The sequence below is a fragment of the Garra rufa genome, chromosome 20 (assembly GCF_049309525.1).
Source record: "Garra rufa chromosome 20, GarRuf1.0, whole genome shotgun sequence".
Lineage (NCBI taxonomy): Eukaryota > Metazoa > Chordata > Actinopteri > Cypriniformes > Cyprinidae > Garra > Garra rufa.
In genome coordinates, this window is record NC_133380.1 from 35,092,229 (window position 1) to 35,109,607 (window position 17,379).

The 17,379-nt window shown below is 43.9% G+C and overlaps 1 protein-coding gene across 2 annotated transcripts in view; it reads left to right on the forward strand.

Moving 5' to 3' along the window:
* Window positions 1-9,503, forward strand: part of palm1a (paralemmin 1a) — a 74,777-nt gene extending 65,274 nt beyond the window's left edge. Inside the window, exons 8-9 of one of the 2 annotated variants that reach the window (XM_073826157.1) lie at window positions 441-572; window positions 8,409-9,503. In XM_073826157.1, coding sequence (XP_073682258.1) covers window positions 441-572; window positions 8,409-8,983 — 707 coding nt within the window. In that variant the 3' untranslated portion in view covers window positions 8,984-9,503. The remainder of the gene's footprint in view (window positions 1-440; window positions 573-8,408) is intronic. The other variant, XM_073826158.1, reaches the window with a different exon arrangement.
* The last annotated feature ends 7,876 nt before the right edge of the window (window positions 9,504-17,379 follow it).

Below are 17,379 nucleotides of genomic sequence, written 5' to 3' on the forward strand. Positions count from 1 at the left end.
TCCTTAATACTTTTCTGGACAATGAACGTTTTCAGTTGCGTTGCTGTCTATGCAGGGTCAGAAATCTCTCGGATTTCATCTTAAATATATTCATTTGTGTTCTAAAGATTAACAAAGGTCTTGGGTTTGGAACAACATGAGGGTGAGTAATTAATGACAGAATTTTCTTTTTTGGGTGAACTATCTCTTTAAGATCATTCATCATACATTACATAAGAACAGAAAAAACACAATGTATAATTATCAGTCATACTATCTGTGTTTGCACATCTCACTCTGCATTATTACTGTCATAATGTTCAACAAACTGGCTGTTTGAATACAGAAAGCAACTGGCGCAAACAGTGTGTGTGTGTGTGTGTGTGTGTGTTAAGTGACTTATGTATGTGTGACAGTGCATCATTGCAGGATGGTAATGTGTTCTTTCGTTGGCACTGCAGCGATGTACTCCGTAGAGATCACAGTTGAGAAGGATCTGGTGACGGGCGAGACCAAAGTCCTGTCCACTAACACACTGCTCCCCAAAGACCTCTCGCGGCAGGGCGTCAAGGTCTATGAGGATGAACAGAAAGGTGGCTGACGATAGAGCAGGCATGCGTGGCTTTGCTAGCTATGCCTGCTTTACGAGAAGTGTGCAGGTTTACTTAAAACATATAAACATAATTAATCAGCTGTAGTTTCTCTTAATTTGACCAAACTTGATGTTTATATATTGGTTTGGTTTATTTAAGAACAATTAACCCAAAAAATAATGTCAACATTCATGTTTTTCCAAACCCGTATGACTTTTTTCTGTAGCTCTATTTTATTCTCTCTTTCACATATTTTAGTTTACTGTCTGTGGGTCAAGCTACAGATTACGGTTTATAAACTTGTATGGATATGGATATTTTTCTTACACAAACGCATTGATTCGTTTCAGAAGGCCTTTATTAACCCCCTGGAACCGTGTGGAATACTTTTTATGATGGATTTCTGCACTATTGGACTTCAAAATCTCAACACCCATTCACTGCCATTATAAAGATTGGAAGAGCCAGGACATTTTTTAATTCAACTCTGATTGTATTTGTCTGAAAGAAGAAAGTCATATACACCTAGGATGGCTTGAGGATGAGTAAATCATGGGGTAATTTTTGGGTGAACTATGCCTTTAAATTAATGCGATAAAGCATTAACCTTTTAGCGCCACTCGCTTGAAATTACATTTCCAAACAGTCCCAATATGTACAACAACCAGCGTGATAAACCATTTCCAGATTCACATTTATCTGTTTTGAATAAAACACTTTTAGTGCCACTGGACATTTAATCTGGAAAGTATTGCAAAACGTGCAAGAAACAACGTAATGTCATTTCGCAGAAATGCTGCCACAGGCAGATTTTTCCATTAAGCGTAGACTGTAAATTTAAATCCTTTGAAAGATTAGCATGAGTCATATGAACTACTTCCATTGTACTTTTTGTCCTTTTTGAAGCTTGACAGATCCTGTATGCTTTCATTGTATGGAAAAGAGTAGCTTGGGCATCCAGGTGAACATCTCTTTTGGGTGTCACCAAAAAATAAAAACAGTTAAATGGGTTTGGAATGACATGAGAATAAGTCACTGTAGTGTTAAACAAATATCAACAGCTAAATTTTATATTTGTCAGTTTTGAACGCTGATCACTTCTCATAAAGGTAGAAGCTAATTTGAGCATGGCTTTAGATGCAGGGTTACCACACTGCAAAAAATGCTTTTCTTACTTAAATTTTTTTGTCTTGTTTCTAGCCAAAATATCTAAAAATTCTTAAATCAAGAAGGGTTTTCTAAATAAGTAACTAGTAAATAAGTAAGTAAAAATGTTGTTTTCAGAAAAAACAATTAAAAATCAAGTTTTAGATATTTTGGCTGGAAACAAGACAACAAATCTAAGTAAGAAAAAAATTTTTTTGCAGTGCACAAACTCTGGTTTTTGATGACTTCTATTATTATTTTCTGTCAGGAAATGAGAGACCATATTGTATGTTAAACTCTTGTTTTGTCACTCTAGTTCTGGTCAGCCATAAGCCTCCAGCCCGACTATACACGCTTCCCAGTGATGTTACACAATTAAACTATACATTTTGCACAATACTGGGTATTTAGACTTGTAGGGCTTAATATAACATAAATGATGTCTCTTAATAAAATATGTGTTAGAAAACCCATTAAATATTTACATTATTTTTAAAAATCCACATATTTTGCATTATGGGGGCGCCATTATTTCGATGATGTCAAATGAACAAAATGGACGAGATTTGACTCCGCATCAAACACAGCAAGAGACTTTTGAACTGCAATGTCATGATCTTCACTGAAACATGGCTAAACAGTGATGTATCGGACAGTGCTATTGCTCTAGCTGAGCTTCACACATTCCGGGCAGACAGAACGGCAGATGACTCCGGTAAGACCAGAGGCGGAGGATTGTGCATTTATGTTAACAAAGCTTGGTGCACAAACTCTGTTACTATTGGGAGACACTGCTCAGCTAACCTAGAGTTTCTCATGGTTAAGTGTAGACCGTTTTATCTGCCGCGGGAGTTCACCTCCACCATAATAACAGCTGCTTACATTCCTCCCGATGCTGATGCCAAGCTTGCAATGAATGAACTTCATGCGGCCATCAGCAAACAACAAACTGCTCACCCGGAGGCTGCATTTATTGTTGCGGGGGATTTTAATCACTCAAACTTAAAGACAGTACTACCCAAATTTCATCAAAACATTTTCTGCCACACCAGAGGAAATAAAACTTTAAACCATGTATACACAAACATGGCTACAATCAGGCCACAATCAGGTGGGACAATCAGACCACCTTTCTTTGTTCCTCACCCCCAAATACTCACCCCTCATCAACCGTGTGAAGCCATCAGTGAAGACCATCAAAGTGTGGCCAGCGGGGGTAGACTTCACACTCCAGGACAGGTTTCTACACACAGACTGGAGTATGTTTGCTTCTCAGGCCACCTGTGGCTCTCACACGGACATTGACAGATACACTTCCTCTGTTCTGGATTACATCAACACCACCATAGACAGTGTTACAACCCAGAAACAGATCACCACATACCCAAATCAGAAACCATGGATGAACAAGGAAGTGCGTCTCCTGCTGAAAGCACGCAACACTGCCTTTAGATCAGGTGATGCACAGGCATACAGCACTTCCAGGGCAAATCTGAAGAGGGGCATCAAAAAGGCCAAGCACTGCTACAAACTTAAGCTAGAGGAGCACTTTTCTAATTCTGACCCTCGACGCATGTGGCAGGGCATTCAGGCCATCAGTGACTACAAACCCAGCCACTCCACTCCCACAGCCACCGATGTCTTCTTCCTGAACGAGCTTAATGACTTTTATGCTCGCTTTGAGAGAGACAATATAGACACTGCCACCAAAATCACTCCCTCAACCGACCACTCACCCATCACACTTGCCTCTTCAGACGTCTACACCGCACTGAGTCGGATCAACACGCACAAGGCTGCTGGACCAGACGGTATCCCTGGCCGCATACTGAGGGCATGTGCAGAGCAACTCGCTGGGGTATTCACAGACATTTTTAACATGTCCCTTGCCCAAGCAGCTGTACCAGCATGTTTTAAATCCACCTCCATTGTGCCAGTGCCGAAACACTCCAACCCAACATGCCTGAACGACTACCGCCCTGTAGCACTCACACCCATCATTATGAAGTGCTTCTGGTCCTCTCAAGTGCACTGGTCCTCTCACACCTCAAGGGCTCCCTCCAATCCATACTGGACCCACACCAGTTTGCCTACCGCGGCAATAGGAGCACAGATGATGCAGTCTCCATAGCACTGCACTCTGTACTCACACACCTGGACAATACAAACACTTATGCACGAATGCTGTTTGTTGATTTCAGCTCAGCATTCAACACTGTCAGACCATCTAAGTTAATCACTAAACTTAGAGACCTGGACGTTAACACCTCACTTTGCAACTGGGTTATGGATTTTCTGACTGACAGACCTCAGCATGTTAGATCAGGTCAAATCTGTTCCACTACCGTCACACTGAACACTGGTGTACCACAGGGCTGTGTGCTGAGCCCCTTTCTCTACTCCCTCTTCACCCACGACTGCAGGCCTGTGTATGGATCTAACTAACACCATCATCAAGTTTGCAGACGACACTACGGTGATCGGTCTCATCAGCAACAACGATGAGACTGCCTACAGGGAGGAGATTCAGCACCTGGCCACGTGGTGCACAGACAATAATCTGCTCCTTAACACAACCAAAACCAAGGAGCTCATTGGACTTCAGGAAGGGAAGAAGAGGCTCACATGATCCCATCCACATCAATGGGATGACTGTTGAGTCTGTTTCATCCTTTAAGTTCTTGGGAACCCACATTTCAGAGGACCTATCCTGGACTACCAACACCTCCAGCCTGGTCAAGAAGGCTCACCAGCGCCTCTTCTTCTTGAGAACACTTAAGAAGAACCAACTGTCCTCAGCCATCCTGGTGAACTTCTATCGCTGCACGATAGAAAGCATCCTTACGGACTGTGTCACAGTCTGGTACGGAAGCTGCTCTGTTGTGTAGCGTAAGGCACTGCAGCGGGTGGTGAAAACTGCCCAACACATCATAGGGACTCCACTCCCATCCATTGAGGACATTCAGAAGAAACACTGTTTGCGTCGAGCACGCATTATTCTTAAGGATTCCTCTCACCCCGCCCACAAACTGTTTTCTCTCCTGCCTTCCGGTAGGCGCTTCAGATGCCCAAAGACTAGAACCAGCAGACTGAGGAACAGCTTCTTTCCCAGAGCTGTCTCCTTATTGAACTCTGCCCCCCACACCCCTACAGTCTCCCCATTACCATTGCACTACTTAATCTGTTGCACTACACTGTACATATCCATTTGTAAATGCACATTTCCATTGCACATATACATTTTGTAAATTTTTGATATGTATCTATACATTTGTAAATTATTATTTGTTAATTCCTGCTTTAGTAATCAGCTACCTGTATATTATGTTCGTATCAATCTGCAATTCCTGATTATAGTTAACAACAACCTGCATACTATGCTCCTCTATTTGTACATTCTACTTAAATTATGTCCATAATACTTTCATCTGTAAATAATTTCCATAGTTTCTCCCTGTACATATCTCCCATTAGTGCACTTATAACTTATAAATTATACCTATATCCTGCACTTGCTGCTTATTGCACTCCTGGTTAGACCTAAACAGCATTTCGTTGCCTTGTACTTGTACATGTGTAATGACAATAAAGTTGAATCTAATCTAATCTAAAAATGGTTGCACTTTGTGAGCTACTGCCGCTACTGTTGCTATTTTTACCGCATGAAGTGAGATTTTTACCACTGAAAGAGCTTATAGATGGTGATGGATATAAGCGTAGGCTTAAACCAAATGCCATACCATCTATTTTTTATAAGTCTAAACGTCCCTGGATATCGAGTGAAATCCACGCTGAGAAACTCCTTGAGTGGCTGCGGCGTCATGACAAGCGTCAGCTTGTTTACATCCTGCCACGATGACATCTAGCATTTCTCTTTTGTAAGCTCTTTCAGTAGCTGTGGTCTACTAAAAGCCTAAAAGGTTTCAGGGCTGAAGTGGAGAGAACAAAGACGCGGGTCTTTAAGAAGTTTTATTCATCCACAGGCATCTTCCCATTGTTTTCTCCTCTTTTATCGGTAGGGAAGCAGTGAAGACATACATCGCTTCTCTTGTCGCCCTTCAACTGAAAATTACAACCAAAAGCTACATAATGTGGCATTGTATCAGTATTTCATTTTCTGAGTTGTGTATTCACAGTAAAAATAGCAACATGTAACGCCAGTAGCTCACCGAATGCAACCACTTCACATCACCAAAATAATGTTACCCCCCAATAAAGCCATGTGGATTTTTTAAAATAAAGTAACCTTTCTTGTTTTTTCTACTACACATTTCAGTTAAAGACATCATTTATGTTATATTAGGCCATACAAGTCTTAACACAAAGGTTAACAGATTATTCAAATGCTTGTTTCACTGACACTGCATCTGTTTGTACTACTAACGCTGCTAGCTGCTAATGCTAACACCGGTAGGACTGCTTGCTTCCTGCTCTGTTTACTCAGCTTGCCACACTTTCCCTGTGTTTCATCCCTCAGTCAAGTGAGCACTTCTAGCAAGTGAAGTGCACTTGACGCACAACCTTAACAGACAATGCTAACAGTAGTCACTAACTGGGCACAGTATGCTTTCCATGCGTTTCTTCAATGGGTAGAATGAGTAGTGCTTTTTTTAAAGTCACAATATTATAAATTCTTCCTTTGTAGAAATTCTTACAGCAAACCTGGCGTAAATATGTGACAAATGTGCTGCAATGTTGCATAAAAGTTTGCTGTAACACTATAAAGGATTCATATGGGCATTGTCAAGTATGGCGTCAGTGCGGTTTAATTAGGGTGATCATACGCTCTTTTTTCCCCACAGACATGTCCTGGTCAGTAATTGGGTTTGTAATTTGGGATTTGTTTTCCTATTGTTTTCATTCTTGCTGAAGGTAATGACTGAAAAGTAGTTTGACCAAAAGCATGCAGGCATTGTACACAACCGACCAATCGTGGCGAGACGAAGGGATCTACCGAGAACGGTCATAGCAATACAAGAGAGACCGTCAACAGAAAACAAAGACAAAACCTGGACATTTTGGGCAATTTAGAAATCCCGGCCAGGACATGTACATGAAAAAAAGGACGTCACCCTATGTTTATTATAATCTGGAAGATTGTACAAGGGTCAATGACTTAATGCTCACTTTTGTTTTAATCTTTTTTGTTTTGTTTTTGTTTAAAAATACGTTTACAATAATGTACACATGTAATATTTTGACATTTTACATTTAAATTAATTTAATTATGTAATATTGGATAGATACAACTGCCCTGATGTAATGAAGAAAAAGCCTCATTAAATGCTTTTGGTATATTTTTCATCTTTAATTTTTAAAATCAGTCGTTTTGTTAAAATAGTCCAAATATTTGAAAAACTTTTTCCCGCTGAATCATTATGTGGTGTTATATAAACTCGCAATTCTGACTTTTTTTCTCGCAATTGCGAGTTTATATCTCACAATTCTGACTTTTTTTTTTACTGAATTCTGACTTTTTTTCTCAGAATTGTGAAATATAAACAAACTGTGAGTTATGAAGTCCAATTTTGAGGGGAAAAAAAGACTGTTAATCTCAATTCTGAATTAACTTGCAATTGCATTGTAAAGTCAGAATTGCAGGATATATTTTTTTATGCAAGTTTACATAAAGTTTGGAGTGAATCTCAGAATTCAGACTTTTTGCTTGCAATTGTGAGTCTGAACCTTGAAAGTCTAACTTTTTTTCCTCACAAATGCGAGTCTGTACCTCGGAATTCTGACTTTTTTCTTGCAATTGTGAGTTTATGTCTTGAAATGCAGACTTTTTTTCTCACAATTGCGAATTTATATCTCACAATTCTGAAATTATTTACAATTCCGAGTTTATATCTCGCAATTCTGACCTTTTTCTCGCAATTCAAAGTTTATTTAGCAATTTTCTTGCAATTTAAAGTTAATTGGGAGTTTATATCACGCAATTCTACCTTTTTTCTTGCAATTGCGAGTTTATGTCTCACAATTCAGCCTTTTTTTCTCGCAAATGTGAGTTTATATCTCGGAATTCAGACTTTTTTTCTTGTAATTTGCGAATTTAAATATCTCCAATTCTGACATTTACTGCAATTATGCATTTATGTCATGCAATTCTGACTTTTTTCTCACAAATGCAAATTTATATCTCGCAATTCTGACATTTTTTGCAATTACGCGTTTATTTCTCGCAATACTGACTTTTTTTTCGAAATTACGTGTTTATATCATGCAATTCTGCCTTTTTTGGCTATTACAAGTTTATATCATGCAATTCTGCCTTTTTTCGCTATTACAAGTTTATATCTTGCAATTCTGACTTTTAATTGCAATTGCGTATTTATATCTTGCAATTCTAACTTTGCGAGATATAAACTCACAATTCTGACGAAAAAAGTCACAATTGCGAGATATAACCTTGCAATTCTGAGAAAAAAGTCAGTTTATGTCTCACAATTCTAACTTTAAAACTGCGGTTCTGACTTAATTTAGAATTATATAAAATTTAAACTCCCAAATGCAAAAAAAAATAGTAAAAATTGTACGATTAGTAGTGTTGGACACTCTTACTTGTCGTTGACCCACAAATGCTGGAGTTGATAATGCTCTGTCATGTCAGTCTTGAGATGAAGAGCAGTCAATCAAGGTAAAGTCTCTGAGTGTTTCCTGACTCAGTCCGTCTTGTTTTTCTCTCTGCAGTGGTGCATGAGGTGCGTGTAGTGGACGGTGCAGTAACCAATGGTGTTCACCAGCTCAGCTCTTCGGAGGTGGAAGAGCTCCTTCACAAGGCTGACGAGGTGACCATGAGCGAGAGCGGCAAGACTACGCCGCGACTGGAACGAGGGCAGGCCGAGAAAGTGGAGAAGGTGGAGAAGGTAGAGAAAGATGAAGCCCCAGCCGCAGCCCCCATGAAGGAGATCACGGGTGTAGAAGCCAAACCCGCAGCCCCTCAGACAGAAGTGGGCGGGGCCAGTGCGGAGAACCCAGTCACGATGGTTTTCATGGGCTACCAGAACGTTGAGGACGAGGATGAAACAAAGAAGGTTTTGGGTATGGAGAGCACGACCGTGACAGCTGAGGTAGTGCTCATCGAGGACGGAGACGCCAAGACCGCCGCCAGTGACACCAAGCAGGAACAGGCGCCCCCTAATGGCAGCCCAGCAGAGCCACCGAAGGCTGAAGAGGCGGCAGGTGAGTCGGGACAGCCAGAAGGAAGCTCTGCTGAGGTCAAGAGCAAGGAGAAACAACCCTGCAAGTGCTGCACCATCATGTGAGCCCAAACACGCCCTCCCAACCACGGACTTTACTGATGAAATGCAACAACATACAGAGAGAACAACTGCAAGGCTGAGAGGAATAAACGTTCAGTATCTTTTGATAGAAGCTTCTTGTTTCTTTAATTGATTTTTACCTGTTTTACATTTTCTATATTACTTTATCTTTTCCCCTTGATCCTTTCTAACCTCTGCGTTTTTTTTCTTTCTGGTTTTATTGTGGCTGAGATGAATCACGTCATATGCGCTCCTGTGAGAGAAGCATGAAGACTTGACCCTTTAACTGAACAGAAGCCCCTTTAATCAGTATTTACTTCACATATTTACTTCAAAACTTTTCCATATTAAAGATTCAAATAATTATCAAACATAATTACATAATATATATGAATTTTTTTAAGCCTGTTTATAATTAGTTCCCTTTTTGCAGAGCATATGTTGCGTGCACAACAAATGATTTCCACTTTCACATCAAAAGAAAAGATTGATCAAAAGAAGAAAACAATGATCTCAACATTGTGCATTGCACTGTATTTATTACTGATGAAGCTGTGAGAAGTATTTCAGTTATTTTAACCTTGTTTTGAATTAGGAATAAAACCTGTGGGACGGACAGAGCACACTTTGCATTTGCTTAGAAATGACAGGATCGTTTTAAACAAACGGAGTGACCATCGTACAGTTTTATAGGAATGTTCTGTGTTAGATACAAGCAGATCTCTCGATGAATCATCCCTCAGTTTGTAAGAAAATAAGTTTGTGAAGTTTGTATTTTTTTAATATAGAGGGTTACGTCACTAATCGGTCAGTTTCCTGGATGCAAGGCCAGATTGGAGATACAAATTTGATTTACTACTGAATACATTATTCTGCTAATTTATGCTGTCTAAACCATGGAAAACACTTGTGGAAGCTGCTAAATCATGTAGAGAAGGACTTAGCAGGAAATGCTGCAATATTTTGACAAACTAAAGTTAATAGGTGGTAAAAAATACATACAAGCAGTATTAATTAAAATATTAGCATAATATTTCAACTACCTGACTGGAAATGATAAGAACAAATGCAATTGTTGTTAAGATATTTGCCTCCGGATTGAGCTTGGCCAACTACAAACGCATTTTTTTGCATTCTTCTCCTTGATTTGGTATAACTTTTGGTAGTCTAAATGTTTTCCCCAGTCTGACCGATTAGTACAGCCTAAAACATGACAAAAATTGATTTTCAGAAGCAATAATCAGCAAAATATATGAGTTTCGTTCAGCTCAGTGGCATTGTTTATGTTCAGTGCCGCCAATATGTCAGATAAATGATGCGTGGCGAAAACACTATTCATTTTTCCCTCCAAAAATGTGTTTTTTGAGTTGTAGTTGTCTAAATCATTCTACAAATCCTTACTGGATTCCCTACACTACTGTTGAAAAGTTTAGGATCTACATTTTAAATCTTTTCTGCTCACCAAGGATGCATTTATTTGATTAAAACACAGCAAAAACAGCACTATTGTGAAACAATAATCATAGAATAATATTTAGTAAAACTAGGGCTGTCACTAGTCCTTGATTTAAAAAAAAAAAAATCATCGACTCTTGTTTCAAGTAACCGGCAAAATACCGGAAGCGGCGCCTTCCACGGACGAGAATCCATGAAAGGCATATTATTAGAGCATTTTCCAAAGCTGCATGATTTATTAAACCCATTTAAAATCATAAAGCATACTGCTGTTGTAAATTCACAAACGCTACGATTCAATTAAATAAATATATGCGATACAGGTTTAATCAATTATTTAAATGTGTGTAGGTTACATATGTACGTACATGCGTCTCAGAGCGGCTCGCTTCACAGTAAAAGCTTCTCCACATGAACTGTTGTTCCTTTACATGTGTGAAGTGTCTCAAACTTCATTATAACGCAATGAAGGGAAGGCAACGTGCGCCGTTTCATCAGATTTGTATGGTAAAATGTTTATAAACATACTCAAACACAGAAGAATATATGGTAACTGTCCAACGCGATTTCAAAACAAAAGCTGATATCCACATATTTAAGCAATTGCAGTGGCTGTAACATTTTTGCCGTAAAGAAATGGCCAAATATGGAAGATTAAGTGGACATTTGAATTAAATGTTGTTTAGTCAATATTAAACAAGGATCAGGTAACTTAATGCAGTAAGTGAGTGTAAAAACAATCGTCAGGCCGTTGGTCATTTGTTATAATGCATAATGTACATTAGTTCTATTGTTTATATTATGTATCTTAACAGTTTTGTTCAATACTTTATTTGAACTAATTATTATTACCTCATTGCTATTATATATGTATTTAAAGTAATTTTAAAAGCTGTTGTTGTTCATCACAATAATCGGCCGATTACAATAATGGTTAGTGACAGCCCTAATTAAAATGTTTTCATGTAAAATCATCATGATTTTTATTTGATTTTACAAACTTAGGGATGAGAAATTATTTTAATGGTAAACGGAAGCATGTCACAGCTTAACCTCTGTTGAACCAACATTCCTCCAGATGCACGAGCAAATGCAGTTTTCACAATTTACGATTTGCTTCAAATGAAAGAATAGTTGTGCTTTCTTTTATCTTTTTTTCTCCCCTTTGCCATCTCTCACATACACTAACACAGCACCGTTTTCCTTATCTTTGTTCTCCCGTGAGTCCAGTAGATTGCGCTCTTTCATATTGAAATGTAGGACAGGTGAGCTGAGGATATCTCAGTAAGCTTTGATGTTTTGCTGTTAGGCTGTTCGGTGGTCGTTTTCAGTTAGACTGTTCCAGCAAAGAGCTCGCGCATGTGTTTGTAATCGTTCCTTTGTGTTTCTACCTAAAATATATATATTATCCCCAATTGAAGTGCTCTATTTGTTGGGAATAGAGATCAAGAGTAGAGAGTAAGTTGTTCTCTCGGTTACTTTCAAACTGCTGCATGAAACTTGCATCGGATCATTTGTAGCCTTTCATCTTTCATCTGAATCGCTCACATGCATTTTGAGTATCAGCCCTGGCCTTGTTCTGACATTCAGAGGTGTGTTTGTGTCAGGCTGGCTGTGTATTTCGATTGTATGCCAGTCCGCACTGCCATCAGCCCTCAGGAAGGGTCAATGACAGCTCATTCCTAACAAGTGACATCAACAAACTGCTGCAGCCAATCCTATGCAAGAGCCCTCATGCGTGTAAACTAGTGTCAGAATGAGCAAAGCTCTCTCACTTCCACAGCAATCATAACAGTTCCCTGAGACAAGAATGGACAGACTCTGTCACAGAAGCGGTCTCTGTGGCTCCCTCCGACCACCGCCAGCGGGAACTCTCACCGGAGTATTAGAACTACCTTTCCCAGCATTCCCCGTACCTGGCGCTCACCCTTCCTGTTCCGGGTCTCTCGGGTCACTTCCCGTTTGGCGGCCATTTAGGAAGACCGCGCTGGAGCGGTCTTCGCGAAGTTTTGTTGTTATGTCTGCAATCCTGAGCGTTCTTATATCGGACTGTCTACCTGTTGCCAACCGGACTGTTTACCCGCTGTTTGCACGATTGCCGCCTGCCCTATATCGACCCACGCCTGCCAATCGGACTACTCTTTCTGTTAGCCGCCAGCCCCGACCTTCTGCCTGGACTATTACTAACTCTCCCGGTTTGTCTACGTTGTTCCAGTCCGCTGTTATTGACCCCTGCCTGTTACCGTTGTGTTTGATTAATAAACTGTTGCGTATGGATCCAACGTCTCCGGATACTGCCATGACTTCCTCACAGAAAACTTCGCCGCTAACGGATCCAGCGACAGTTCAACAGATCACCTCGGAACTATCTGCCCAAGCATCAATTCTATCCGTGCACCAGACTCAGCTGGAGAAGCTCACCAAGGTAACCGAGCAGCTGGCTCAGATGTTACAGGGGTTTCAAATGCCGCCTGCTCCGGTCGCTCAACCCATCGCTCCTCCTCCTCCTCCAATGCCAGCACCCATTGTTCAAGCCCCGACGGCCAGTCCCCGATTAGCTTTTCCGGAGAAGTTTGATGGAACACCAAGTAAGTGCAAAGGCTTCTTGCTACAGTGCTCACTCTTTGTAAATCAACAACCGCACTTATATCCGACTGATGATGGAAGAATCGCATTTGTGTGTTCACTTCTCTCGGGGAGAGCTCTGGATTGGGCTACAGCGGTCTGGAGAATTGACCAGCCCACGTTCCCCTCCTTCACTGCATTCCTCCAACGCTTCAGAGAGGTATTTCAACCTAGCTCAGAAAACAGTGAGTCAGGGGAGCAGATTGTGACGCTGCGTCAAGGTAAACGCACAGCCGCTGACTATGCGCTTTCCTTCAGAACTCTGGCAGCGCAGAGCGGATGGAACGACGAACCGCTCAAAGTGCATTACCGCCGGGGTCTCAACTCGGAGCTACAGATGGAGCTGGCTTGCCGTGACGAGGGGCTCTCCCTTGAACAGTACATAGATCTGTCTATCCGAGTCGACAACATAATGAGAGCTCGCAAGCCCAATCGTCCGCTCACCTCTCCTCTACCTTCCTCTTTCTCCGCTGAGGCTCAGCCGGAACCTATGCAACTGGGTAGGACCAAGATTTCCCCTGAGGAAAGAGAGAGACGCCTCAGGGACAATCTCTGTCTGTACTGCGGCCAGGCTGGACACATCCGGGCCACCTGTCCCACTAGACCACCTCGTCCACCCACCTCGGTGAGTAAGATCCCGTCTCCCCTCAATCGATGTGAAATTCCAGTGAAATTACTATATGATGATACCGTTGTTAACGCCACGGCTCTGATTGACTCTGGAGCCGCGGGTAACTTCATTGACTCAGACTTCGTAAACAGTAATCGTCTTCCCACTCTCTCCTGTGTTCCCTCTTTGGCAGTGGAAGCCCTCGACGGGCGACCATTAGGCTCCGGACGCATAGACAGCACCACCCAGGACATCACGCTGTGCATCGAGCCATCCCATCAGGAAACCATCCGGTTTTTCATTATATCATCTCCCCAGACACCCATCATCCTCGGCTACCCCTGGCTCAATCTACACGAACCCGTCATTTCTTGGACTCAGGGCTCAATCACGCACTGGTCATCTCACTGCAGGGAACGTTGCAAGCGGACTCCACTCTCCTCAGACCCTCCTGCACAACCCATCTCCAGGGAAAGCATACCCACCGTCTACCAGGACTTACTCGAGGCCTTCAGTCGGACTAAAGCCACCCATCTACCTCCCCATCGAGCCTGCGACTGTGCCATCGACCTGCTTCCCGGTTCCACGCCACCTAGAGGACGGATCTTCCCTCTATCTCAGCCGGAGTCGGAGGCCATGAGTAACTACATCCAGGAGGAGCTGGCTAAGGGATTCATTCGTCCATCTACATCTCCCGCCTCGGCAGGATTCTTCTTCGTGAAGAAGAAAGACGGAGGCCTCCGTCCTTGCATAGACTACCGTTCCCTCAATGACATCACGGTTAAATACCGGTATCCTCTCCCACTCGTCCCTTCAGCTCTGGAGCAACTACGAACTGCCAAGATCTTCACAAAGCTGGACTTGCGCTCCGCCTACAATCTCGTCCGCATCCGGCAGGGGGATGAGTGGAAGACGGCCTTCTCGACCACATCTGGCCACTATGAGTACCGGGTAATGCCCTTCGGCCTAGCCAACAGTCCATCGTACTTCCAGGCATTCATAAACGATGTGTTCCGGGATATGCTCAACCGATGGGTGATAGTCTACATAGATGATATCCTGATTTATTCTAACAATTATGCCGAACACATCCAACACGTCAGGCAGGTTCTCCAACGCCTCATTCAACACCAGCTATATGCCAAACAGGAGAAATGTGAGTTTCACCAGGAGAAGATAACCTTTCTTGGCTATGTAATCAGCAGTGAGGGAGTGGCAATGGATGAGAACAAGGTAGAGGCTGTTCGTAACTGGCCCAGACCCAAGACGCTAAAGGAGCTCCAAAGATTCCTCGGGTTCGCCAACTTCTACCGCCGCTTCATCCGTCACTTCAGCTCCGTGGCTGCCCCTTTGACATCAATGGTAAAGAAGGGTAACGTCCACCTCACCTGGCCGCCCGATGCCATTCAGGCCTTTCATGACCTCCGTCAAAGGTTCACCACGGCTCCCATTCTGCATCACCCCGACCCCAACCGACCCTTTCTCTTGGAAGTTGATGCGTCCAGCACCGGCGTGGGCGCCGTACTCTCTCAGAGGCAGGGGGAGCCTCCTAAGACCTTCCCATGCGCCTATTTCTCACACAAGCTGACGTCCGCTGAGAGAAACTACGATGTAGGCAATCGTGAACTGCTGGCTATCAAACTGGCATTGGAGGAGTGGAGACACTGGCTGGAAGGGGCTAAGGAACCTTTTACCGTCCTTACCGACCATAAAAACCTGGAGTACCTCCGTTCGGCTAAGGTTCTAAATCATCGCCAAGCTAGATGGGCTCTCTTCTTCACTCGTTTCCAGTTCCAAGTAACCTACAGACCGGGAGCCCAGAACACCAAGGCGGACGCCCTGTCTCGCATCCATGAGCCGGAACTCTTCACCTCCGCCTCAGAGTCCATATTACCGGCATCTTTAATTGTCGCCCCAGTCTCCTGGGATATCATGACTGAAATAGCTGAAGGTCAAACCAACGACCCCACACCAGAGAACTGCCCGGCTACTCTCACTTATGTTCCCGAGGCCCTTCGCACACGGGTGCTGACTGAGGTACACTCACTCCCCAGTTCTGGCCACCCAGGTATCACGACTACTCTCCAACTACTACGCAACCGCTTCTGGTGGCCCACACTACGCCCCGACACCATCGCTTATATTAGAGCCTGTAGAGCATGTAACACCTCCAAGGTCCCTCGACAGTTGCCTGCTGGACTGCTTCAACCGCTACCCATTCCTCAAAGACCCTGGTCCCACATTGCCATCGATTTCATTACCGACTTGCCACTCTCCAACGGATATACTACCATCCTCTCTATCGTGGATCGCTTCTCTAAGGGCTGCAGGTTCGTACCGCTGCAGAAACTGCCCACGGCCATGGAGACGGCCGAGGTCCTCTGCAACTCTGTATTCCGGTTCTACGGACTACCGGAGGACATTGTATCAGACCGCGGACCTCAGTTTACCTCACGTCTCTGGTCCAGCTTCTTCCGCCTCCTAGGAGTCAATATCAGCCTCACCTCAGGCTACCACCCGGAGTCCAACGGGCAGGCCGAGAGACTGAACCAGGAGTTGACCCGCTTTTTACGCTCCTACTGCCAGGACCACCAGGAGGACTGGAGCCGCTTCCTCTTCTGGGCAGAATACGCACAGAACTCCATACGTAAGGCTTCTACCAATCTCACCCCTTTCCAGTGTACCCTAGGCTTCCAGCCCCCTCTATTCCCCTGGTCAGGGGAGCCATCTGATCTACCCGCGGTCAACTCCTGGTTCCAACGCAGCGAGGAGGTCTGGAACCGGGCTCACGTACACCTACAAAGAGCGGTCCGACAGACTGAAACCCAGGCCAATCGCCGACGCCGGCCCAACCCTCCGTACCAGCCAGGACAATGGGTTTGGCTCTCGACCCGGGACCTCCGACTACGTCTACCCTGCAGAAAGCTGAGCCCCAGGTACGTGGGTCCCTTTAAGATAATCAAACAAATTACTCCTGTTTCATTTCGACTCGAGCTACCCTCAAATTATCGTATCTCACCCACGTTCCATGTCTCTCTGTTTAAGCCTGCTGGCGACCCGGGAGGAGCGGAGAACCTAGAAGGGACCGCGACACAGGGGCCTCCCCCCCTCATCATCGACGGCGAGGAGGCTTACCGGGTTAACTCCCTCTTGGACTCCCGACGCCGGAGCGGTCGTCTGCAATATCTGGTCGATTGGGAGGGGTTCGGTCCCGAGGAGAGATCCTGGGTCTCGGCTGAGAACATCCTCGACCCCTCCCTAACTGCTGAATTCCACAACACACATCCAGATCGGCCAGCTCCCCGTGGACGGGGCAGACCCCGGCGTCGGGTTCCTCCTCGCGCCAGGAGTCGCTCGCAGGGGGGGGGCTCTGTCACAGAAGCGGTCTCTGTGGCTCCCTCCGACCACCGCCAGCGGGAACTCTCACCGGAGTATTAGAACTACCTTTCCCAGCATTCCCCGTACCTGGCGCTCACCCTTCCTGTTCCGGGTCTCTCGGGTCACTTCCCGTTTGGCGGCCATTTAGGAAGACCGCGCTGGAGCGGTCTTCGCGAAGTTTTGTTGTTATGTCTGCAATCCTGAGCGTTCTTATATCGGACTGTCTACCTGTTGCCAACCGGACTGTTTACCCGCTGTTTGCACGATTGCCGCCTGCCCTATATCGACCCACGCCTGCCAATCGGACTACTCTTTCTGTTAGCCGCCAGCC